At 39.3% G+C, this 24,720-nt stretch overlaps 2 protein-coding genes across 7 annotated transcripts in view; both read left to right on the forward strand.

Moving 5' to 3' along the window:
* STOX1 (storkhead box 1) overlaps positions 1 to 17,741 on the forward strand; it is a 54,868-nt gene extending 37,127 nt beyond the window's left edge. Inside the window, exons 2-4 of the mRNA XM_020280436.2 lie at positions 1,952 to 2,104; positions 4,251 to 6,597; positions 10,636 to 17,741. Of these exons, the coding sequence (XP_020136025.2) occupies positions 1,952 to 2,104; positions 4,251 to 6,597; positions 10,636 to 10,783 (2,648 nt within the window). The 3' untranslated portion in view covers positions 10,784 to 17,741. The remainder of the gene's footprint in view (positions 1 to 1,951; positions 2,105 to 4,250; positions 6,598 to 10,635) is intronic.
* DDX50 (DExD-box helicase 50) overlaps positions 17,527 to 24,720 on the forward strand; it is a 34,243-nt gene continuing 27,049 nt past the window's right edge. For 2 of the 6 annotated variants that reach the window (XM_076010054.1, XM_076010059.1), the window contains exons 1-2: positions 17,527 to 17,742; positions 21,275 to 21,571. In XM_076010054.1, the coding sequence (XP_075866169.1) occupies positions 17,656 to 17,742; positions 21,275 to 21,571 (384 nt within the window). In that variant the 5' untranslated portion in view covers positions 17,527 to 17,655. The other 4 variants (XM_076010055.1, XM_076010057.1, XM_076010056.1 and 1 more) reach the window with 4 other exon arrangements.

The raw sequence follows: 24,720 nt of genomic DNA on the forward strand, positions 1-24,720 counted from the left end.
TTCTCTGCCTCAATATATTTTTGGTCTTCTGCTACCCTCTACTCTTATTTCAAGTCTCAGATGAAGTAACATCTTCCTTATTTTTGAGCTAGCCCCATTACCTGTGCCTTTGGTCACATTCCTTTTCCTGTTCTCTGGGATCTTGCTGTCTTACTGATCTTCTCACTCCCAGGATCATTTTTGTCATCTCCACTAATCCCTTCCTTTTTGCATCCATAAGAGCAGAGATCTTATTTTAAGAAAATCTCAACATGCTTGCACAGTTGTATTCATTTGATCCTACTCCTTTCTGGTTTGTGATCTGTTTCTCCTCTTCCACAATCAGATTTCTCATACAAATGGTCTGGAACAGTGGTTTCAAACTGGGATGATTTTGCCCTCCAGGGGACATTTGGCAATGTCTGAAGACATTTTTGGTTGCTGCAACTGTGGGGAATGCTACTGGCATCTAGTGGATAGAGGCTAGGATGCTATTAAACATCCCATAATACACAGGACAGCCCCCCCCCCAACAAAATTATCTAGCTAGGTGACTAACCATTCCAGTTTGCCTGTGACTTTCAGTTATAGGGTTGTAGCGCTGGAAGTCCTGGGTCCCAGGAAACACCTCAATCCTGGGCATACTGGGATCACTGGTCACCTTATATATATATTTGACCCCAAATGTCAAAAATGTCAAAGTTGAGAAACCATGCTCTAGAAGGAAGACCCGTTAACTTTACTTTTTTCTTACCAACCTCCTTGCCTTGAATCTGACCTTTAATTTCTGTCTTCTTTTTACTAAAACAGTTTTCTTGAAAGTCATCAACAGCCACCTTCAAATCAAGAAATACAGTGGCTTTTCTCCTTCCTCAACCCTTTTGATTCCTTTCAAGCATTTGACACTGTTGACTTGCTGCTCCTTTTGAAACATTTTTCTTATACTTTTGGTATGTGTCTTTGTCTCTTTTGTGGGTTCCTATTTCCTACTGTCTCTTAAATGTAGACAGTCTCTTAGGTGTTGTTCCTTGGCACCTTTGGCACCTTTTCTTTACTCTCCTATTAAAGAATTTATTTCACTCCTTAGCTTCAGATCTCATTTTTGTTAGTTGATTCCCAAATCTCTTTCCTGAGTCCTAGTCTTTCATTTCCATTGATTAAGGGGTTCCCATGGATGTCCAGCAGAATCTAAAACTCAACCTGAGTAATGGCAGGTCAAGAAGAACATTTAATTAGTAACAACTAATGTTGGTTAGGAGAAAAGATAATATGGCCTAGATTACATTTCCAGCCTTATCTTCCACTTTGGTCCGATATAAGCCTTAAACTCTATCCAACCAGGATGACTCTATCCATGCTCTTACATGCCTTTTGCTTTCCTCCTTCCATGGTTTTGGTCCGTGTCTTCTTGCTAATTGGAAAACACTTCTGCCCTTCTTAAAATCTTCCTGATCATCCCAATCAGGAAAAGTGTGGAATGGTGAAAACACCAGATTAGGAGTCAAAAGACCTATTTCTCTCACTTTAACTTACTTTTAGACCTAGGACAATTACTTGAGCTTTCTATAGCTTTATATATCTTTAGTAAGGGGATCATAATCTCCTATCTACCTTTCTCAAGACAGTTAATGTGAAAAAATGCTTACGAAGATGTGAACTGCTATATAAGCATTGTCTGACCTCCTGAACTCTGAAAGCACTTTATGCTTTCTTGTGGAAACTTACTGTCTCTTGCTTGTGAAATGATGACAGATACTACAGACTTCTTAAAAGTAGTGACTATAATGTAAACCTTTTTCTGCCATAGTTTCTCTCATTGTGCTTGTCATGTTAACAGATTCTGAGTAAAGACTGATGAAAGAATAGCAGTTCCGCCTACTATTGTCTTTATTCTTGATTCATTAATTCCAAACATTTTATACTATATCAACTTTATCACACCCCTGTTTTTTTTTTTAAATCTCCGATATAGGTGATGTCTTTCCAGTGCAAATGAATCCAATAGCTCAATCTCAGTTTGTACCTTTGGCTGAAGTTCTTTGCTGTGCCATATCTGATATGAATGCGGCTCAGACTGTGGTAACACAGGAATCACTTTTGGAGCATTTGATGAAACATTATGCAGGTAGAGTAATACATTTTTCTCTATTTGCAGTTCATTGCATGTGTTTGTTTTCTATTTATAAATAATCTTGAACACCTAAGTAAATTGGGTGATATCCTTTATATATAAAATTCACCTAGGTTTTACTTATTTACTTTTATTTTAAACTATTAAGGGGGTACAAATGTTTTTGTTACATGGATAGCTTTTATAATGCTTAAATCAGAGCTATTAGTGTGCCCATCACCCAAATAGTGTTCATTGTACCTGTTAGGTAGATTTTTGCTCCTCCTCTCCTCCCCTTCTTGACTTCCAATGATCTTTACTTTTCCTTGTGCCCCCGTGTGTGCCCATAAATTTATTCCAAATTATTAGAGAGTACTTGTGGTGCTTATTTTTCCATTCCTGAGATATTTCATTTAGGATAATGGTCTCCAGTTCCATCCAAAATGCTGCAAAAGCCATTAATTCATTCCTTTTTATGGCTGAGTAGTACTCCATGATATATATATATATATACCACAATTTGTTAATCCACTCATGAATTGATGGGCACTTGGGTTGATTCCACATCTTTGCAATTGTGGATTGTGCTACAATAAACATTCAAGTGCAGGTGTCTTTTTGATAAAATGATTTCTTTTCCTTTGGGTAGATACCCAGTAGTGGAATTTCTGGGTTGAATAAGGTTCCTTCTATAGAACCTTATATCTATAGAATCTTATATCAGACCCCGCCAGCAAAAGTCCTGTGGCAACAAATTTGATAATGGTATTTCTTTTGGTTTCCAGATGAACTTTTTCAAAAACAAATGCTAATGGCAATAAATAAATAGATCAATCCCTTTTTATTTTCTAGTCATGAGTAGTGATCAAACAGATCAGACTCTGTAGAGAGAAGTGCAAAAAACAAAAAGGAAAAGTTCGTCTACCCTCACCTCCCATCAGTTCATTCCCACTTTCCAGAGGTGAAAACTGCTATTTTTTTATATGTATTCTCTCATAAATTGTATTTGAATATGTATCTCCTTTTTTATAACATAAATTGGATTTTCTATATATTCTTTCTGTACCTTTCCCTGTTTAACTTACAAACAGATCTTAGAGGTGGGGCACAGTGGCTCATGCCTATAATTCTAGCATTCGGGAGGCCAAGGCATGAGAATTGCTTGAAGCCAGGAGTTTGAGACCAGCCTGAGCAAGAGTAAGACCCCATCTCTACAAAAAATAGAAAAATTAGCCAGGTGGTGGCATGAGCCTGTTGTTCCAGCTACTCGGGAGGCTAAAGCAGGAGGACTGCTTGAGCCTAGGAGTTTGAGGAGTTTGAGTGAGCTATGATGATGCCACTACACTCCAGCCTGGGTGACAGGGTGAAACGCTGTCTCAAAATAAAGAAAACAGAAAAAAAATCTTAAGAGATATTTCTATACCAGCATAAATTGATTTATCTCATTCTTTTAATAGCTGAATGATATCCTAATGCATAATTATAGAAGGATATTTTTTATTTTTCCCATTATACAATGAATATACTTATTATAGAAAAATCCAGAAAATATAGAAAAGTACCACAGCCCAAAGGAAACCAATGTTAACATACTGATATATTTTCTTCCAGGACTTTTCTTATATAAGCATTCTTAACATTGTTTTCATAATATAATTTTGAATTTTAAAAGAAAAGGGTATTTCTTTTAAAATTATTTTGTTACCTTTGGCTTTGAAAAACTACTATATTCAGGTGTTAAGTAGTTTGCCCTCATCCAAGCACAGACTGGTTTTCATTTTTTCTTTAGATTCTTATGAATATTTAAGCTCTGAGACTGTGGTTGTTCAAACCTCTCATGTTTATTTACCAAGAATGCTTTCCTCAGTTAAAATTTAAATTTATAATGGGTTTGTATTTGAGTGAATTCAGATTAGATTTTTTTTCTATTTATCCATTAACCTAGCCATATGTCTTTGTGTGGACCAAATTATATTCTTATTATAAGTAAAGTATGGATATTATTTGTGTTTTGTTGGCATTTTAATGACATATATTAATTGTGTTACAATCAGCTCTGGGTTTATCAAGCAAATATGTGATCATTTCTGAGTTAGTGATTTCACTCATTAAAATGTTTCTTATTCAAATTCTGTCAGTGTAAAATGCTTATTTGTTTTAGGCATTGCAATTCCATCTCGAGATATTCTCTACACTACTCTGGGAACTCTGATTAAAGAAAGGAAGATTTATCACACCGGAGAAGGATACTTCATAGTCACCCCTCAGACTTACTTCATTACAAACACAACCACCCAGGAAAATAAGAGAGTCTTCCTATCAGAAGAAAGTCGCCCAATGCCAACTTCCATGACATATCTGGTGAGCGTGGAGAGCTGCACAGAGTCAACCCAAGAGAATGCTGTCCCCATTTCCCATTGTCAGTCTTGTCGGTGTTGCCCTGACACATGCACCCAGGATGTTCAGGAACCACCAGGTGCCGCAGAAGTGACTAGAAAAGGCCAGAAACGTCTTGGGGAATTCAAACCTTGGGCACAGAATGGGGCAGTTTCAGCGTCTGAGGAGAATCACGTCTGTGAGAGCACCAAACCTTTACTGTACACGAGAGACAGAGAAAAAAGCAAGAAGTTTGGTTTTAGTTTCTTGTGGCGTGGCATATCCAGAAAGGAAAAACCCAAAACAGAACACAGCAGTTTCTCTGCTCAGTTCCCACCTGAAGAATGGCCTGTGCGAGATGAGGATAACTTGGACAATATCCCTCGAGATGTTGAACATGAGATTATCAAACGAATTAACCCCATTCTGACTGTTGACAACTTAACCAAACACACCGTCCTAATGCAAAAATATGAAGAACAGAAAAAATACAATAGCCAGGGCACTTCCACTGATATACTGACAATCAGGCATAACTATCCTTCAAAAGAGGGAGTTAAGAAAAGGCAGGGTCGGTCTGCAAAGACTCGAGGGCGGGGCCGTTCTCATAGGGATAGACACAAAGCCAGGAATCAGGGAAGTGAACTTCAGCCAGGAAGCATTAAACTGGAAAAACACCCTAAGCTCCCTGCTACACAGCCCGCCCCTAGAACCAAAAGCCCTAATGAAGCAGTAGTTCAGAAACCACTTGGTGAGAATCTAGCAGTGCTAGGTTCCCATTTGATTTATAAAAAGCGAATCAGTAATCCTTTCCAGGGTTTGTCTCACCGAAGAAGCCTAATAACCAAAGGGCACAACATTCACAAGACTAGTGATCTAAAACTCACTCAGGCTGGACCAAAGGAAAAATCTTTCCAAAGGTCAAGGTCTTTAGATTCCTCAAGAACCTTTGATGGTGAAGCCAGACAGCCATATGCTGAACAATGTAATGATAAATTTAAAGCAGAATCCGTTTTTATGAATCACTCTACTGTCAAACCCGTAAGTGATGATGACTTCAGAGATCACCTCTTAAATTACCCTCAACGTACTGTTTTCCAAAATAATGGTAAACGCTGTTCCTTTAGGGAAACCATGTTGAGATATGAGGTGTGTGATGGAGAAAATGAGGTAATCCCTGAAGTCTTGAGGGACTTTGACAAATTAGGAGAGACCAAAGAAACACTGCATAGCCTGTCATCACAAGGTTCCTCGACTTTAGACCAAACATTCTCTGCTTGCAGGTTAATTGATAAGACAATACACCAGTTTCAAAATCTTAGCCTTTTGGATTACCCACTTGGTGTGAACCATTTGAGACAACCTGAGAGACAAGACAGAGACTCAGAAGAATTAATGAGAAAGGCATTTGTCCAGGATGCAGAGACAGAGAGTCTAAAAAATGAAGGGCTTTCTGATGAAGACCAGGCCTTATATCAGAATGAAGTGGAAGATGATGACGGTGCCTGCAGCTCATTATATCTAGAGGAGGATGACTTCTCTGAGAATGATGACTTATCTCAAATGCTGCCTGGCCACATTCAGTATTCCTTTACAGGTGAGAGCAAGGGGAATCATTTAGGAAAACAAAAAGTGACTGAGAGATCTCTGACTGAGTACAATAGCAAAATGGATAGGTTTGAGCCTCAGATGCTTAAAAGAAATGAATGTTACAAACCTGCTAGGTTGCTCAGTAACCCAGGGGAAAGCCAAAAACCTAATTTCTCTTCTGAAAGCTGTGGCCTAAATTCAGGGACCCGATTTGGTTTTAACTATGAAGAAGAACCCAGTGTGGCTACATGCGTCCCAGCCTCAGCAGCTGATGGAAGTGTATTTGATTACCATAGCACACGAAAAGCCAGTTCTGAAGCTGAACCCCTACAGGACTCTGTTGGTGACACAGAAAGGAAACCAGCTAGCTGGAATCAGAGTCCTCAGAATCAGGAAATGAGAAAACATCTCACTCAAAAGTTGGAACTTTTCAGCACTTCACATATACCAGTGTTGGCTCAGAATATCCAACATGAACACAGTCACTTGGAAGGAACAGAAAATCATAGCATGGCAGGAGATAGCGGGATAGATTCTCCACGGTAAGTGCATGTAAAAGTATTTCATTAGCTACTATCCCACAGGAATTATTAAAACCAAAGGCATATTGAGTTACCTAGTGAGAAACTCCTGAATCAACTTTTATAATGATACAATCCTGCCCACCTTTACTGAATAAATTGCATAAAGTTACAGTGAAAATCTCTTAAATAGTAGGTAATTTTCCAATGTGAACCAAATTTGACAGCTCCACTATTCATAAATCTTGAATTATTTCTAGAAACAGAAAGGAACTACTATAAACCAAGCACTTTCTGAATTGAGAGTTGGAAGTTTTCATTTATATTCCTGGGTCTACCCAGTTTGAGGAAGGGATGTGGCTATTTTCTGCTAATGTTTTTCACTCCAATTTGTTTAAATAATATTGTTTGGATGATAAAAGTAATATAGTCATGACAGAACATTTAAGAAGTACTGGAAAATATTTTATAAAACACCTGTAATCATCCTGCAATCTAGATATTTTTACATTGCTTTTTAAAATTTTTAAATTTTGTTTATTTTTAAAAAGATGAGATCTTATTATGATGCCCAGGCTGGAGTGCAGTGGCTATTCACAGCTGTGGTTATAGCTCACTACAGCATTGAACTCCTTCCTGGGCTCAACTGGTCTTCCCGCCTCAGCCTCCTAAGTAGCTGGGACTACTGGCATGTGCCACCGCACCTGCCTTAGATATTTTTTAAAAATCCTCTTGTATTTGGTGTATTTCTCTCTAATACTTCAGTCTTAGCATATATGTATTTTGTCTGTTGGGCTCATACTGAGTTACTATTTTGCTTATTGCTTTTTTCAATTAATAGTATATTATGTATATTCTTCCCATGTTATTAAATAATTTCTAAAAGGTCATCCTAAAAATTTGGTATCTAACTTTATTAGATTTGGTTATTATATAAAGTTATTATATGTTTCCTTTTGAAAAATTAAAGTAATACAAAATTATAGAAAGTAAAACTAGAAGTCTCCATTCCCTGACCTTTTCCATTCCCTTTCCATAGAGGTGACCAAAACATTGTTAACCATTTTGTATATATTCTTTCAGACTTTTTTATATGCATTTATAAATATAAATATTTTTAACAACAAATCATACACAACTATTGCTTTCTTTTTTCACCTAATTTATCATGGATATCCTGCAATTAATATATATAGATCTAGCTTGTTCTTTTTAATGGCTGCTTAGTACTCTCTTATGTGGACTCCATTATTTATTATCACCATTCTTTTCCTTTTGTTGACTTTTAGATTATTTCTAATTTTTGGCTATTAATAAATCAATCTGCAGTGAATTATTTTTACATATAAATGTTTGTGAGCATTTCTGACTATTTACATAGGATAAATTCCTAGAACTTTATATTTTCTAAACATATCATTACATCTTTATTGGAGCAACAAGATCTTTTTGGCTTGAAATAATTTCATTCACATTACGTATATAAAAGAATCAAAAAATGTTGTCTTCAAAAGTAAACAATGGCTAGGCACAGTGCTAATGCCTGTAATCTCAGCACTTTGGGAAGCTGAGGCAGGAGGATTGCTTGAGGCCAGAAGTTTGAGACCAGTCTGGGCAATATACAAAGACCCCATCTCTAAAAAGTTAAAAAAAAAAAAAATTAAAAGCAAACAATGTTGGTGTAAACCAACAAGACATGGGTTCTTTTCTTTTTCTCTCTGGCAAAAACAAAATAAAATAACAGATTAGGGAAATTACTTCTTAACATACAATTGAGAATTTTAGTTTGCAAAATTTTGAGGGTTTTGTTTTTGTTTTTGTTTTTGTTTTTGAGACAAGGTCTTGCTCTGTCACCCAGTCTGGAGTATAGCAGTGCAATCATAGGTCAGTGCACCCTCAAACTGCTGGGTTCAAGAGATCCTCCTGCCTCAGCCTCTCAAGTAGCTGGGACTATAGGAGTGCACCACCATGCCTGGCTAATTTTTAAAATTTTTGTAGAGATATGGTCTTGTTATATTTCCCAGGCTAGTCTCAAACTCCTTGCCTCAAGCAGTCCTCCTTCCTTGGCCTCCCAAAGTGCTGGGATTATAGGCATGAACCACTACTCCTGGCCACAAATTTAATTACTTAAAAGTTGCCTACATATTTTTCTTGAAAGACTGCATAATCTATAATCATTAAAGACATTTAGAGGAAAGGGGAGGGAAAATAATATTTGAACATCAGCTATGTGCCATAATTCTTCTAAGGATTAGGGGGGAAGAGATGAACAAGACATTGTTGCTATCTACAAGATTACAATTTAGTCCAGTTGAGGAGACCAACAGACAGGTTGAATGCAAGAACAAAGTAAAAACTCATCATAACAGTCAAAGAGATGTGGAATTAACAGTGATAGGCTGTATGGGGGAAGACTTATAGGAGGACACACTTTTGAGATATATCTTAATATAATGGTCAATTGGCCGGGCGCGGTGGCTCACGCCTGTAATCCTAGCACTCTGAGAGGCCGAGGCGGGCGGATTGCTCGAGGTCAGGAGTTTGAAACCAGCCTGAGCAAGAGTGAGACCCCATCTCTACTATAAATAGAAAGAAATTAATTGGCCAACTAATATATAGAGAAAAAATTAGCCGGGCATGGTGGTGCATGCCTGTAGTCCCAGCTACTCGGGAGGCTGAGGCAGTAGGATTGCTGGAGCTCAGGAGTGTGAGGTTGCTGTGAGCTAGGCTGACACCACAGCACTCACTCTAGCCTGGGCAACAAAGTGAGACAGTGAGACTCTGTCTCAAAAGGTCAATTGATGGAGAGGAACAAGGTGAGAAAAAAGGACTGTTAAAAGCAAAAATAACCAAACAGTAATGTGAGTTGGCTGAAGCAAGGCAGATGTGTTAGAAAAGGGATGAACATAGCTTACAGCTCCTAGAAAAAGAACATTATCAATATGAAAATTATAATAGTTGGCTTTTCCCTTTCATATGATTTCTCAAAAAGTAATACATTACACAGGAAGATGTTGGCCACTTCAGATGTATGGAAGAGTTTTTTAGGGAACTTACTGTCTTTGCCTAGAATATACTTGATATAGGATCTGAGAAGAGATTTTGTTCAGAAAATATGAACTTTTTTGAAAGCAGCTGTTGAATAATTGAGGTGCTATTTATTGTGAAGCCTTGAAAATGTAGAGAACTTTAGATTTTTAAAGGTTAACTTACTTGATAAGTGCACCTTAGTATGAGCAAATGTACGGTTCAACATGACAGTAACAAATGAAAGTATAATGCTTTGATTAAAAATCCAGGTCCTAGGCCGGGCGTGGTGGCTCACGCCTGTAATCCTAGCACTTTGGGAGGCTGAGGCGGGCGGATTGCTCAAGGTCAGGAGTTCGAAACCAGCCTGAGCGAGACCCCGTCTCTACCAAAAATAGAAATAAATTAATTGACCAACTAAAAATATATATACAAAAAATTAGCCGGGCATGGTGGCACATGCCTGTAGTCCCAGCTACTCGGGAGGCTGAGGCAGTAGGATCACTGAGCCCCGGAGATTGAGGTTGCTGTGAGCTAGGCTGACGCCACGGCACTCACTCTAGCCTGGGCAACAAAGTGAGACTCTGTCTCAAAAAAAAAAAAAAAAAAAAAAATCCAGGTCCTTGGCTGGGCATGGTGGCTCACGCCTGTAATCCTAGCATTCTGGGAGGCCGAGGTGGGTGGATTGCTCAAGGTCAGGAGTTCGAGACCAGCCTGAGCAAGAGCGAGACCCTGTCTCTACTATAAATACCATCTTTACTATAAATAGGAATAAATTAATTGGCTAACTAAAAAAATATACGTATATAAATTAGCCGGGCATGGTGGTGCATGCCTGTAGTCCCAGCTACTCAGGAGGCTGAGGCAGGAGGATTGCTTGAGCCCAGGAGTTGGAGGTTGCTGTGAGCTAAAGCTGATGCCACGGCAATCTAGCTCGGGCAACAGAAGTGAGACTCTGTCTCAAAAAAAAATAAAAAAAAAATTCCAGGTCCCTTTTGAAGACAATAATCCTGTTATTTTTAATATCTTTAGGACACAGAGTCTGACATCCAATAATTCAGTCATTTTGGATGGATTGAAAAGAAGACAGAATTTTCTGCAGAACTTTGAAGGCACAAAGAGCAGTCAAACACTCACATCCAATTCCTTATTACAACTAACTCCAGTCATTAATGTTTAATTTTCTTTTGGAAAATTTTTTTTTGTAAAAATGTACAGCATTACTATAGACTCTTTCAATCAACTATTATAAGAATCTTCAAAAGCTAAGTATAAATATGCAATTAACCTTACTACATAGTTTGTTCTAATTATTGCCTTTTTTCCTTTTTTGGTATTTTAAAGTTGTTTTTTTTTTTTTTTTTTAATGAATGAGGCAATTTATTAACCCAGCATCATTTGTTCTAATGCTTCTTGTTGGCAGCTGCCACCTGTCCGGCGATTCTGTCCAGGGTATTTTAAAGCTTTTTAAAGCTTATTTTACTATGAATTTATTGGGAATATGTAGATTGTTTGCAATAAAAAACATGTAATCATTAGTCCCCTTCCAATTAAATGTAATTAACTTGAATTTTTAGATATTCATTTCTCAAATACATAGGATACTAATTTACTACCCAGTAGAGAATTTTTTTTTTTTTTACCTACACTAATACTGAGTTCTGTGTTAAGTGGATCTCACCAAATTTCAACACAAAGTCTTAGAACACTGTGTGTGTTTGAGGGTTGTATGGATACTCTGCAACTGAAGTCTTATTGTTATCACAAAGAATTTATATAAATGGTGTTTGCTACTTTGCAACAAGAATTCCTTTATCAAATCATTGCTGCCCAGAAACTTCTCTTTGACCAGCTTGGACATGAACAAATGGCTCCAAATGTGACTGACTGACAAGGTCCAAAATTCCTGTGGCAGTAGACATCTGGCTCTACCACTCTGGGTCCTTCCTACATTTTACATTTCAAGCTCTCTCTAGAGCATGGCAATGAAAAGTCAGATGGTAGAGATAGAAGGGCAATGGTTACCAAATGGCTTGTGAGTAAAAGGGAGGTTCTGAATCAGAGATTAAGAGAAAAGATGGAAAATGGCTGGTAGATGTTTAGCAGTTCATCTACATTTAGATCCATTTCTGTTTGTGATATGACCTAGATAGCTTTGCCAGAATTTTTTCCAGCAGACCTTTTCAGACTGAGTATTGGAATGGTCAGTTCTCTTGGGTTTGGGGAACATGGAGAAATCAAGACTGGTTTTAGCACCCCGGGTAGATGGGGTGGATGATGGTGCTGTTTTATGGTTGAGGGGATGTTTTTTCTAAGAGGTTTCTAAGGATTGTCAATGCCTTAAAGCTCAAGGATAATTGAATAATTAGAGAGTACCTCTTTCCAGCTCTTACCATCCTGATAACAGTGAGGGGCAGAGTGAAGCCCAGCACCATGGGGAGCTGCATGTAAGCCCTGTGGGTGTGCAAAGGAGAGGAGGTCTGAGTCACTGCTCTGTTTTGCAGTGGTGAGACCACTCACTCCTGACAGTTTGTTTTCAGTGGGCCCCAACCAACCTATGATGGCATTCCAAGAAGATTAGTCATGGTCACAAGGACATCGTAAACCCTGCTTAGAGTACCAAGTGGGGTAATCTGCCATAGAAAAGACTTTATAGGACAGGTTAGAGGTGGGGAAATTGTTTTAGGGGGCCTACAGCATGGAATCAGCACCAGCAAATGAAGTTAGGACAAAGATTTCAACTCAGTTTGCAGAACTTCCTGTTAGACAAAACTATCTGAAGATGAAGTAGGCAGCTTTGTAAAGTCATGAATTCCCATTATTTAGGGCATTCAAGCAGATGCTTGGTGATTTCTTCACTGGTATGTTGCAGAGGAATTTCCAATATTTAGCTTAATGGATTGACCCTTGTGATTTTGAAGACTCCTTCCAACTGTGAGGATTTATGCTTATAAGATTTAGTGAGGGTCATGTGAAATATTGAACTCATCCAAGATTCCCGAGTATTGCTTCCAGGTCTCCATTTCTGTGCATATCCCTGCCAGCCCTGAGAAAAAGGAGCACCAACAACTGTGTTTCATTTTTGACTTTCTTGTAGAGTGAGGAATCCAACGTCTCTTGGGGCTCTAGCTACAACTAGGTACCAATGAAATCCATCTAATTTTGTGACTGGAGGCATATGACACTAATTAGATGTATTAAATGAAGCACGCCCATTACAAAACCAATAAACTCTTCTCCTACAAAACTCATCATATAACACAGATATTAAAGATGAGAATATGTGCTATTAAATTGTCATTTGGAAAATTATTCTATAAAATAGGTGACCTGCATTTTTTCCCTCAATAATCGCTTTTTTGTGGAAATGTTAGTTCTTTATTTCACTTTTCTATTACAGTCTGTTCTCTAATGAGAAAACAGTTTTCTTGAGGCAGCTTAATGATCTCAGCTTAGGATTCAGACACAAGTTTGAATCCCAGTCCCATCCTGGGTAGCTGTGTGATACACCAAGTTATCAAACTTCTCCGATTCAGCTTTCTCATTTGTAAATAAGTAACGATAGCTACCTTACAGGATTATTGTGAGATTTAGGGATGATCTACCAAAAGTGTCCAATGTAGGAAGTACCTAATATTGTTATAAATATATATATGTGTATAATTTTAATATATTTATATAGACACAAACCACGCCTGATAGGTAAATACATTGCCCACTATACAGGTCTCCTGTTTTTGTTAGTTTGTCTGGAATTTCTCCATTACAGATTTAGTCTTTTGGGTAAAGATTACAGAATGTATCTTCTATCAAAATCCAGGTATGCTTGGGGGAGGTGTTATGTCTTAAGCTAACAAGTTTATAGTTAATACCTTATTTTATAAATAGGAATAAAATATGCAAACTATGGGTTTACTGTAAACATTCATACAATGTGAGATACTGTTTATCTTCTCCCATCTGGGATCTCAGACTCCTGGGAGTCCCCTAAAGAGTAGCTGAACTTTTTACAAGCTATTTTCAATGTTTCAAAAATACTAATAGAAATCGTACATTTCCTTAGCCTAACTTTAACTTCTTGCTAACTAAAACATTAAGTTTCTTTGCGAGTGGTTGAAATTACACCAGCTCATTAATGTAATCCTATCCCATGCTGGTGTGACACTGTTGAACTGCATTTGTGTTTTATTCATAGATTAGAAGAATCACCATGAATTATTACTAAATGCAATTTAGCAGACAAAATATTTCAAAATGTCAAATCCGTGGGAAAAAATAATGGAAAGAGCCTATAGAAGTGAAAAGATTGGGAACCACTGCATTTTGAGTATAGCTACTTGAGAAGGTTTTGGGAAAAACAGGCTATTGCTTAACAAGGGTGGGGGAAGAGAGAAATCAGAGTCATGAAACAAGAATGGGGGTATATATCAAATACAAACTCATGACTAGTTTGCCGGTATCTCACATATCTTTCTCCCTCTTTAACAAGCAGCTTCCAAACATTTCTTGGATAATAGTGCCCTCTTCTGGGATGACTGAGGTACCTCTGAAACCCGGGATTCAAAACATCTACAAAGTAATTGACTAAAGAAACAGCAAGATGTCTCTCCAATGGTTAAACATTTAAAAAGCTGTTCTAAAGATTTGAATTATGAGCTAGATATACATACATAAATATACATGTGATAAATGTGCTCAAATATGGCTGCTTTTAATGCTGTCAAAACCTCAAGTGAAGATAAGCATCTCTGTACCTTACTTCTGTAGTGTTATTATATCAAATGATCCAATTTCCTACACTATTAGCATTATTGTCCTCATTTTACTAACAATAGATTTTATAGTTGAGTTGGCCAAGGTCACATGACAATGGGAAAAACACCCTCTTCCCTCTCATTGTTTTTATAATACTTTCTTGAACTCCTGACCTTGAATGATCCTCCTGCCTTGGCCTCCCAGAGTGCTAGGGCTACAGGTGTGAGTCACCAGCCCAGCATTGTTTTTATAATGCTTTCTTTCTGCTTTTTCCTTTGTACTCTTAACAGTCATTCTGTGCCCCCATTGTGTCTTAGTCAATTTATAATAATGGCTCTCTTGTTACATAAGATTGGCATGCATTGATTCCATCTTCTATGGTGAATAAAAAAAGAATTGGCATGCAGATGTAAAATGTTGTATTTGATGGCTATTTTTACCTTTTACTTTCAAATTATGGAGTAAAAATAAAAATCTTATAGTTTTGAAAATGATCAGAGAGGCAAATTTAGAAATAGCCATCTTGTTTTTATATCTTAAAGGTAACAGAGTTTAAATGAGCTGAGGCCAAAAGCAAAGGAAATCTTTATTCAACCTTGGAACAAAGAGTAGCAGGAAAAGCACTCAACTTTTTTGCAAAAGGAAGTATATCCGTGACTCTAGTAAGATATTTGGAAGATAAAGATGTTCTTTTAAGATTATATTTTGAATTACTGTTCATTTTAATTATTCGTGTACATTATTGCTTTCCCTCATGCTTCCAAATCTCATCATCAGATACATATCTCGAGATTTATAGAAGGAGCAAATATGAAGAAAAAAATTTTCTATGCCTGGCCTAAGTTTTCCAAGTTGATTGAGGCAAGATGATACCCTCTGAGAACTCCTATAGTGCAGAACCCAAATGTTTTTCAGCTAAGCCACTCCTTGGTCAAGTTACTCATGCATCAGTTTACACTTGCCCTTTCCACAGACAGCAGCTAAGGATTTGAGTTCAGTGAGTTTAGGGCTTAGAAAGGCAGAGTTTATAGTGTTGCAAGTCACAGAAGGTTATTCTGAAAAACAGAAGTATGCTTGTGAGTCACTTGGTTAAGGAGAATGGAACAGTTTAGTCCTTTCCTTCTTCAGACCTGCTCTCAGGACTTCTGACATACAAGTGAATGCCAAAAATAGAGTTCTGAGGAGCTAAAGCTAATTCATCCACGTTTGACCTTCAACCACAAGATACTAACATCTGTTCCTTTTATTCCAGTTTTAGGTGTGGCATTCTTAGCTACATCTACCCTGTGTTTTTATCACATCTTTATACCCTGTTGTAGGGCTATAAAGACTTTACCATGGGAAAATTGGGAATAGGTGTGAGGTATTGGGACAAAAAGATTTAGAAAAGGACAGAACTAGAGATACACAGCTATCCTCATAATCTAGGGAGAAAGGTGCATTTTTCTATCCTCATTAGCTGAACACTCCTACTGTTGATAAGTACTCAATCGATAAGGTGCCCTTGCCTTCAGGCCAATCCTTACCTATGGATAAGGCCTGAAGCAATCACAGATTTAACATTTGTGGTTCCAGCTATTCAGGACCAATTCTCAAACTTCGTGACAAGTAGGGATTTGTAATTTTGCTGAGACGCAAGTTTGACGCTCAGGTTGTAAGGCTGGTGTGCTAGACATTATCAAGTGGTTTGTGAGAATACCCCTGAGCCTACATCTCAATTTAGTTTCTTGTTCTCCACTCAAGAGTAGAGTGGCTGGGTCCAAAAGATCACGAAGAGACATAGAAATGGCTCTGAAAAGAAAGCCAACTAGCCAGTAGCGGTGATGTAAGAAAAGGCATGTTTACCAAGGAAGTTTTCCTTAGTATTGTCAAAGGTTTCAGTTTTGTATAAGATTGTGATTCAGGGGCAGTAAATTCCCATCAGTAAAATTAAGCCCTTTTTAATTCACAGCCAATACATAATCTGTCGAAGACATTTAGGCTTGTTTTCTTTCCGGCCAAAACTGTTAGGTTTCTTTAGGTTTTTCCCACTGGTTTCATGGGAGAATCTTCCCCAAAACACTTTTTTTTTTTTTTTTGAGACAGAGTCTCACTTTTGTTGTCCAGGCTAGAGTGAGTGCCGTGGCGTCAGCCTAGCTCACAGCAACCTCAAACTCCTGGGCTCAAGCGATCCTTCTGCCTCAGCCTCCCGAGTAGCTGGGACTACAGGCATGTGCCACCATGCCCGGCTAATTTTTTTTTTATATATATATCAGTTGGCCAATTAATTTCTTTCTGTTTATAGTAGAGACGGGGTCTCGCTCTTGCTCAGGCTGGTTTTGAACTCCTGACCTTGAGCAATCCGCCCGCCTCGGCCTCCCAAGAGCTAGGATTACAGGCGTGAGCCACAGCGCCCGGCCCAAAACACTTTTTTTGAAACTCGTTTTCAGGTTGACGTGGCAGAGAAAGCACTGATCTCGGATTCTGAAGATACAGATTCTCTAGTCTTGACTGTGCCATTAACTGACTGTATGACTTCAGATAAATTCCTTTCTCGGATTTAGTTTCCTCTTATGTCAAATAGGAGCGTGTGGACTAAAATGAACCAAGGACCAACTGCGTGACTAAAACCTAAGACTTCAGGGACGGATGTCCATCCGGTCCCGGACTTCACTTCAAGCCCATCTGCCTCGCTTCAGACCGCTCGAAGTCCCTTCCCACCAAAGCCAGGCCTCTCTCTGGCCTCGCTCGAAGCCGTTGAACGTTAACGCCTCCCCCCGCAATGGGCGGGAGGAAGGGCTGCAGCTTCCGGCGGCGAATGGCAGGACAGCGCGTGGCGGTGTGCGCTCGCCTCGGCACGGGCCTGCTGCGTGCGCCGGCCCCTTTCCGCCGCCGTTAGGGGCTTCCCAGCCCCAGCAGTGCACACTGGGACGCCCCAAAGACTCGCCACGGTGCCGAAGCGAAGTGTTCGGAGTGGGGGAGGGGAAGAGACACCGAACCATTTATGCTAATCAGTGCGCACGTCCTTTACGGAGATTGGCCAGGGTTTTACTCTAGAAGCCAATCACTTCAGAACAAGGGTGGGCCCGTCGAGATCTCACACAGTCATTGGCTGGGAGGTTGCGGCGCTAGGGAAGAGTTTAAAACGAGAGTATCCGGGATTATTTCCCCCCCCCAACCCCCGCCGTGCGGTGCGTGTCCCGGAAGTGACGCACGGCCCTGACCGGGTGGCCGCCCTGCCCCCGCTTCCTTTCACGCCGTCGCTGCCCGTAGGTGGTTGTGGCCACTGTGCCTGGAGGGAGGCGACGGCGGCCAGTAATGCCTGGGAAACTCCTCTGGGGGGACATTATGGAGCTGGAAGCACCCTTGGAGGAGTCCGAGAGCCAGAGGAAGGAGAGGCAAAAGGTGCGCTTGAGGAAGGGCCGCGCCTCCTTTTGGGCTGCGCCGGCTTGGGCGGGGAGGGAAACTGTGCCTAATGATGGCTTGTCAGATCCCGGCCAGAGCATCCGAGGGCCTCCTTTCGCGCCGCCCTTGGCCCTATGAGGTCGCTCAGGGACCATTTCCACCTCCACGCTCCCGACCTGGACAAGGACAGTTCTGGGCTTTGGGCCGGCCCCCCTTGGCCCCTCATCCCTTCCCGTTGGCGCCTGAATCTTTCCTAGACGATGGGCATACTCAAGCTCCCATCACCACGAAATCTGTTCTTTTTTCCCTCTTTCTCAAGCCGCAAGGCCTGTCATTTGGTTCTCATTGGAGCCTTAGAAGATAATTACGAAAAATGATTGCCTTGAATATGTGTTACTTCCTTGTCACCTTGTCTTATGTGCGAGAATCTTGAGGAAAGATTTTTTTTTTACAAACCTCGATAACTAGTCTATAGAGGCTTAAGGAAAAGTGTCAGTCAGCGTTGCCAGGATTTGGCAGTGATGGAGATTGTGTCGGTTGTATTATTAATAGCTCTCACTGTCAGTATTTTCATTCAATCTGCAGGTATTTATTGAGCCTAATTTGTACCTTATTCTTTGCTGAGCACCAAGGAATTTAAACTAAATAAGTATAGGAAATGGCCTCTGCCTCAAGGTGCCCGTAGAGGAGTTGTAGAGACTTCTCTTCCCCGCCTTCAAAAAAAAGGAAAAGAAAGGGGGGAGGAATTCCAGAATAATTAGACGATCACATGGTCCTGAAAAATGCACAGGTATTTGACCTAGAGAAAAGAAAACAGAGCTGAGGATGCTGAGGTGGCAGTATTTGAAGGCTGACATTTGACAAAAAATGAGCTTTATTTTGTATAGCCTCAGAGAGCAGAACCTACCCTTCTGACCTTTATCATTAAGGTAAACTTGCCATTCCAGTCAACTAGTTTTCTTTTACTGTGGTAAAATATACATAACTTAAAATTTACCATATTGATCATTTTAAAGTGTATATTCTGTGGCATTAAGTATATTTACATTGTTCTGCAACCATAACTACTGTCTGTCTGCAGAATTTTTTCATCATCCCAAACAAAGTCTGTGCCCACTAAATACTAACTCCCATTTGGCTCTCTTCCCACCCTTGGCAACCATCGTTCTACTTTCTGTCTCTATGAATTTGACTACTGTGGGTACTTAGAGTGTAAGTGGAATCACCAAACAGTTATTTTAATTTTGGCTCATCTTGAAATACTTGTCTTTCCTTTTGCATCCAAATCCTATCCATCTGTCAAGGTCTAGTCTTTTCTAACCACTCTAGTGTACAGTAATCTCATTCCCCTTTGAATTCTTTCTCCAGTGGCTATCTTTGTCATTCAGTTGGCATTTGTTGTGTGCTTCCTTGTAAAGTTAGCTCATTTTTCCTGTGTGTATCTTTCCCAAATATTTCTCAAAGATTCTTAAGGAAAATGACCTTATCTTTTGTCCATCCTTACATTTCATTATATTCTTATAAGTTGATGGCTTTCATGTTGTCGGTTCTCCAGAAATATTTGTTGATTGCTCTTTATGAAGGATAACTGGAGATTAGGAAATGATTGTATTGGAATACCAACTAATAGAAGTAGAGCATGAGAATAGTGGTCTGGTAGTGAGGAAAGTAACTTTGGTTTGGATGTGTTGAGATATGGAACTGGTCCTTAGGTTCTTAGAATTGGAATGCAGGTGAGGATTGGAGTCTGAAAGTGTGTGTTGAAGCTATGAAAATGGTGTGAAAGAATACAGAAAGATTTAAGGAGCATCCACAGAAGGAGAAGGGAGAGGAACCATTGAAGAAGATGTGATAAAGGTAAGAGGATAAGAAGGAAATATGGAGTGTAAAAGAAACCAAGGAAACGGAGAGTGTCAAGTGCTGTGGGTCCAAAGTGGAATGATGTAATTCATCACCTTGGCATGTTGCTGGGCTTGGACTGAGAGTTCTCACTTTGCCTTGTTTCAACTTCTCCCTGAAGTGCAGGGCCCAGGAGCAATTCAAACCCCAAAGCCAACTCTATAAATAATCTTGTTTCTGTAGAACCTATTAGTTTGGGGAGATGTGGGCTAGTGCAGTTAACTAAAGATCAAATGATGTAACATGTAACTACAAAGCATTTTCACACATATTGTGTTATTCAATTTTTACAGCAACTCCTGTCTTAAAGGTGACAAAATTGTATGTGAAAGAACACTAAAAATTGTGTAAGTCATGGTGTAAATTTTGTGGTAGTAGTTTTTACTATAACTAATAACTACTATCTTGACCAGTAATTCTGAAGAAGTGCTAAATTTCTGAATCATTTCTTGTGTTCTGCAAATATTTAAACACTGGTCACCAGTTTGTCACTTTAAAACTGAAGTTGCAGAAGCCTGCTTTATTTTTTTAAGTTCCATTAACCAAATAAAATTTTTAAAAAAGTTTCCAGGATTACGGTCCTTCCATGAAAGTATAGCAGTTGGGCTAGTATGTGAATTATATAGTTTTGTTTTATTTTTCTTTAAAACCTGTCAATTATTAAGTTCAGGAAGGAAGTATGATGTGCAAAGAACATGGGCTTTCAAGTCAGTGCTAGATTTAATTTCTAGCACTTCCACTTGCAGGCAATCCCATATGTGGGTCTTTGGAAAGTTACCTAACCCCCTAGAACTTTTGTTTCTTCATCTGTAAAAAGGTAATACAGGTTCACTATCCCTTATCCAAAATCCTTGGAACTAGATGTGTTTTGGAATTCAGAAATCTGGGAATTTTTAGGAGGGGAACACCCCAGCAGGGTTTGGGGCCTGAAACTTGTAGTCAAATACCTTAATATTAAATATGAATAGTCATACTAAGTTGGATTAATAAAGACTATAAATAGCCTCACATTAGTTCAAGTTAAGTTTTGCCATTTCATTTCTGAAGGATTGCACAAATTAAAAAAATAAATAAATTTTACCGTCAAATCAGGTCAGGTTAGGTTTTGCCTCCAAATGAGTTACAAAAAACACTTTCGGTTTTCAGAGCTTTATGGATATCGGAATTTCGGATAAGGGATTATGGACCTGTACTTCCCTTATAGGGTTGTTATGAAGATTTAAACAAGATAAGCTGAAAACACATTACGCAATACTGGGTAGGTACTCAATAAATATTAATTTAAATATTAATTTTTTTCTCTTGGAAATGTTAGTTTTGTTGGTTTTTTAATTTATAATTCTGGGGTTGTCATTCTTTTCTTGAGTAGAAGCTATTCCCTTAAATCTTATGATGGTATTAGAGAGGGCTAGAGCCTGAGACTTGTTGAATGCAAGGGATGGGATGAGAAAGATAGCAACAGGTGAGGCTTAGTTAGAGCTTGGCTTTTAGTAACCAGTCTGGATTTCTACCAGGTGGGTTTTCAAAATAACTGTAGAATGAGCTTTTAACTGGTGGGGAAGTCATACTCTAACTTTCTAGAGTCTTAAAAGGAAACCTTGTGAGCCTCTTGTCACTGCTTCTTTGTCCACAGAGTGATAGAAGGAAGTCAAGGCACCATTATGACTCAGATGAAAAATCAGAAGCAAGAGAAAATGGTGTTATGGATAACCTGGATGCTCCCAAGCCCAAAAAAGCTAAAATGAAAGAGAAGCTAAATGGAGACACTGAGGAAGGATTTAATAGACTTTCAGATGAATTCTCTAAATCTCATAAGTCAAGAAGAAAAGATCTACCAAATGGAGATATTGATGAATATGAAAAAAAATCAAAGCGAGTATCATCCTTAGATAGTTCTAGCCATAAATCAGGTGATAATAAACTGGAGGAGGTATGGATACTTTTATTTTCATTTGACATTATCCTCGAAATACAGGCTGATTTGATTTTTTTAGGCTAATCAGAATTGATTTTATAACATTTCCTGCTTAGTGTCTAGTGCCACTCAATTGGACTGAAGAGTCTTTTTTTTTTTTTTTTTTGAGACAGTGTCTCACTTTGTTCCCTAGGCTAGAGTGAGTGCCGTGGTGTCAGCCTAGCTCACAGCAACCTCAAACTCCTGGGCTCAAGCAATCCTACTGCCTCAGCCTCCTGAGTAGCTGGGACTACAGGCATGCGCCACCATGCCTGGCTAATTTTTTCTGTATATATTAGTTGGCCAATTAATTTCTTTCTATTTTTAGTAGAGACGGGGTCTTGCTCTTGCTCAGACTGGTTTTGAACTCTTAACCTTGAGCAATCCACCTGCCTCGTCCTCCCAGAGTGCTAGGATTACAGGCATGAGGCACCGCGCCAAGACTGGACTGGAGAGTCTTTGTAGAGCTGAAGCCTGACCCTTTTTCCTTTGGCCCTTGTTCCTTTCATTATATTGCCTTTTTCTTGGTGTGAGAGTGGGGGAATAATCAATTTAAAACCGTTTCTGGGGCCGGGCGCGGTGGCTCAAACCTGTAATCCTAGCACTCTGGGAGGCTGAGGCGGGCGGATTGCTCAAGGTCGGGAGTTCAAAACCAGCTTGAGCGAGACCCCGTCTCTACTAAAAATAGAAAGAAATTAATTGACCAACTAAAAATATATATACAAAAAATTAGCCGGGCATGGTGGTGCATGCCTGTAGTCCCAGCTACTTGGGAGGCTGAGGCAGGAGGATCGCTTGAGCCCAGGAGATTGAGGTTGCTGTGAGCTAGACTGATGCCACGGCACTCACTCTAGCCAGGGCAACAAAAGTGAGACTCTGTCTCAAAAAAAAAAAAAAAACCCTTTCTGGGCCGGTGCGGTGGCTCACACCTGTAATCCTAGCACTCTGGGAGGCCGAGGCGGGCGGATTGCTCGAGGTCAGGAATTCAAAACCACCCTGAGCAAGAGCGAGACCCCGTCTCTACTATAAATAGAAACAAATTAATTGACCAGCTAATATATATAGAAAAAATTAGCCGGGTATGGTGGCGCGTGCCTGTAGTCCCAGCTACTCGGGAGGCTGAGGCAGCAGGATTGCTTGAGCCCAGGAGTTTGAGGTTGCTGTGAGCTAGGCTAACGCCATGGCACTCACTCTAGCCTGGGCAACAAAGCGAGACTCTGTCTCAAAAAAAAAAAAACCGAACAAAAAAAACCCCTTTCTGTACAGTTGGGTTCTTAAACAGTTTTTCTCAATTGCTTAGTGATAGTCATCTACTTGCATTTCTTATGGTTATTTCAATCCTGACCAGTACTTGTGAATTGACTTCTGACTTCCTGCAACAAGGTACAGAAATCCTCTTGACTTTGTATATTTTGCCTTCTGCTTTTTCTGCTTCTGGAACAATAGTGATGTTAAATGATCTTTAGGTCCTAACTGTGTTTCAATGTAAAGCTGTTTGCATTTTTAAAACAGGAATAAAACCTAAAAATGGGTGGTTGCTTATGCCTATAATCCTAGCACTCTGGGGCAGGAGGATTGCTCGAGGCCAGGAGTTCAAGACCAGCCTGAGCAAGAATGAGACCTGTCTCTACTAAAAATGGAAAAATTAGCCAGGTTAGCCAGGTGTGGTGGCATGGGCCTGTAGTCCCAGCTGTTCAGGAGACTGAGGCAAGAGGATCCCTTGAGCCCAGGAGTTTGAGGTTGCAGTAAGCTACGATCGTGCCATTGCACTCTACACAAGGCGACAGAGTGAGACTCTGTCACAAGAACGAAAAGCCATAAAAATGGTCTAAAGAAATTTGTCCCCGGGTATTAATTTTTTGGAAGGTGCAGTAGACATGCTTAGTATAGAATCTGCATTCCTTGCCCACTGTTTTTGTCAGTAACTGTTACAGTAGATGTTTTCTTATACAGAATTTGTTAAAAAGTATCTCATGGTTTTCCTATACCAAAGTTGACAGGTTTATCTAAGTGTTAGAAATTATTAGTAAATTACTCAGGTCTTCACAAAGAAACAACGTTGACATTCTTAATTCTTGATAATTAGAAATTCTTTACATCTGATAATTGCTGATATTTAAATACATTTTAGCTTAATATAATGCATAATCTTTAGGGAGTTTTGGGAAAAGATAATTGAATTCTTGCCCTACACAATATGGTGTTTTTTGTTTGTAGGAGTTTGCTATTTGTTAGGAAGTGCCTCTGTCGTTTGAGCTAAATGAGGCCCTATAAATCTGTATTACTAGTAGTAGAACGTTAGGTTGCTGCTTGCTCTGTTGGGATTTTGCCTGGTCTAATGCTCTGTATTATATTAGATTTAACTTTGTTATTTTGTTTAGATTGTATTAGATTTCAGGAATTCTTTTATTTTTTTATTTTTTTTATTTTTTGAGACAGAGTCTCACTTTGTTGCCTGGGCTAGAGTGCCGTGGCGTCAGCCTAGCTCACAGCAACCTCAAACTCCTGGGCTCAAGCAATCCTTCTGCCTCAACCTCCCAAGTAGCTGGGACTACAGGCATGCACCACTATGCCCGGCTAATTTTTTCTATATATTTTTAGTCGGCCAATTAATTTGTTTCTATTTTTAGTAGAGACTAGTCTGGCTCTTGCTCAGGCTGGTTTCAAACTCCTGACCTTGAGCCATCCACCTGCCTCGGCTTCCCAGAGTGCTAGGATTACAGGAGTGAGCCACGGCGCCCAGCCCAGGAATTCTATTTCTAGGAATTTATCCTAAGGAAATAATCAAGAAATATGCAGAGCTTTATGAATAAGTATTCTTATCACAGTAATATTGTTGATAATTGCAAAAAATTTAAACATTCTAAATGTCTGATAGTAGTCAATTAGTTTAATAAGGTATGCTATCTATACAATAGAATACAGCGATCCCACAGGATATAAAAGAATGTTAGAAAGATATTCAGTCTATTTTGTTTAAAAGGAGGTTATAAAACAGTATATACAGTATGATCTTATTTCTGTTGAAAAATTTTTTATGTGGGTAGAGTGAGGATTGGAGGAGTATGTTTCATAGTGGCTTTAGCTGAATGGATTATGTAATAATTTTTAAATTTGTTTCTGTT

Source organism: Microcebus murinus, chromosome 14 (assembly GCF_040939455.1).
Source record: "Microcebus murinus isolate Inina chromosome 14, M.murinus_Inina_mat1.0, whole genome shotgun sequence".
Classification (NCBI taxonomy): domain Eukaryota; kingdom Metazoa; phylum Chordata; class Mammalia; order Primates; family Cheirogaleidae; genus Microcebus; species Microcebus murinus.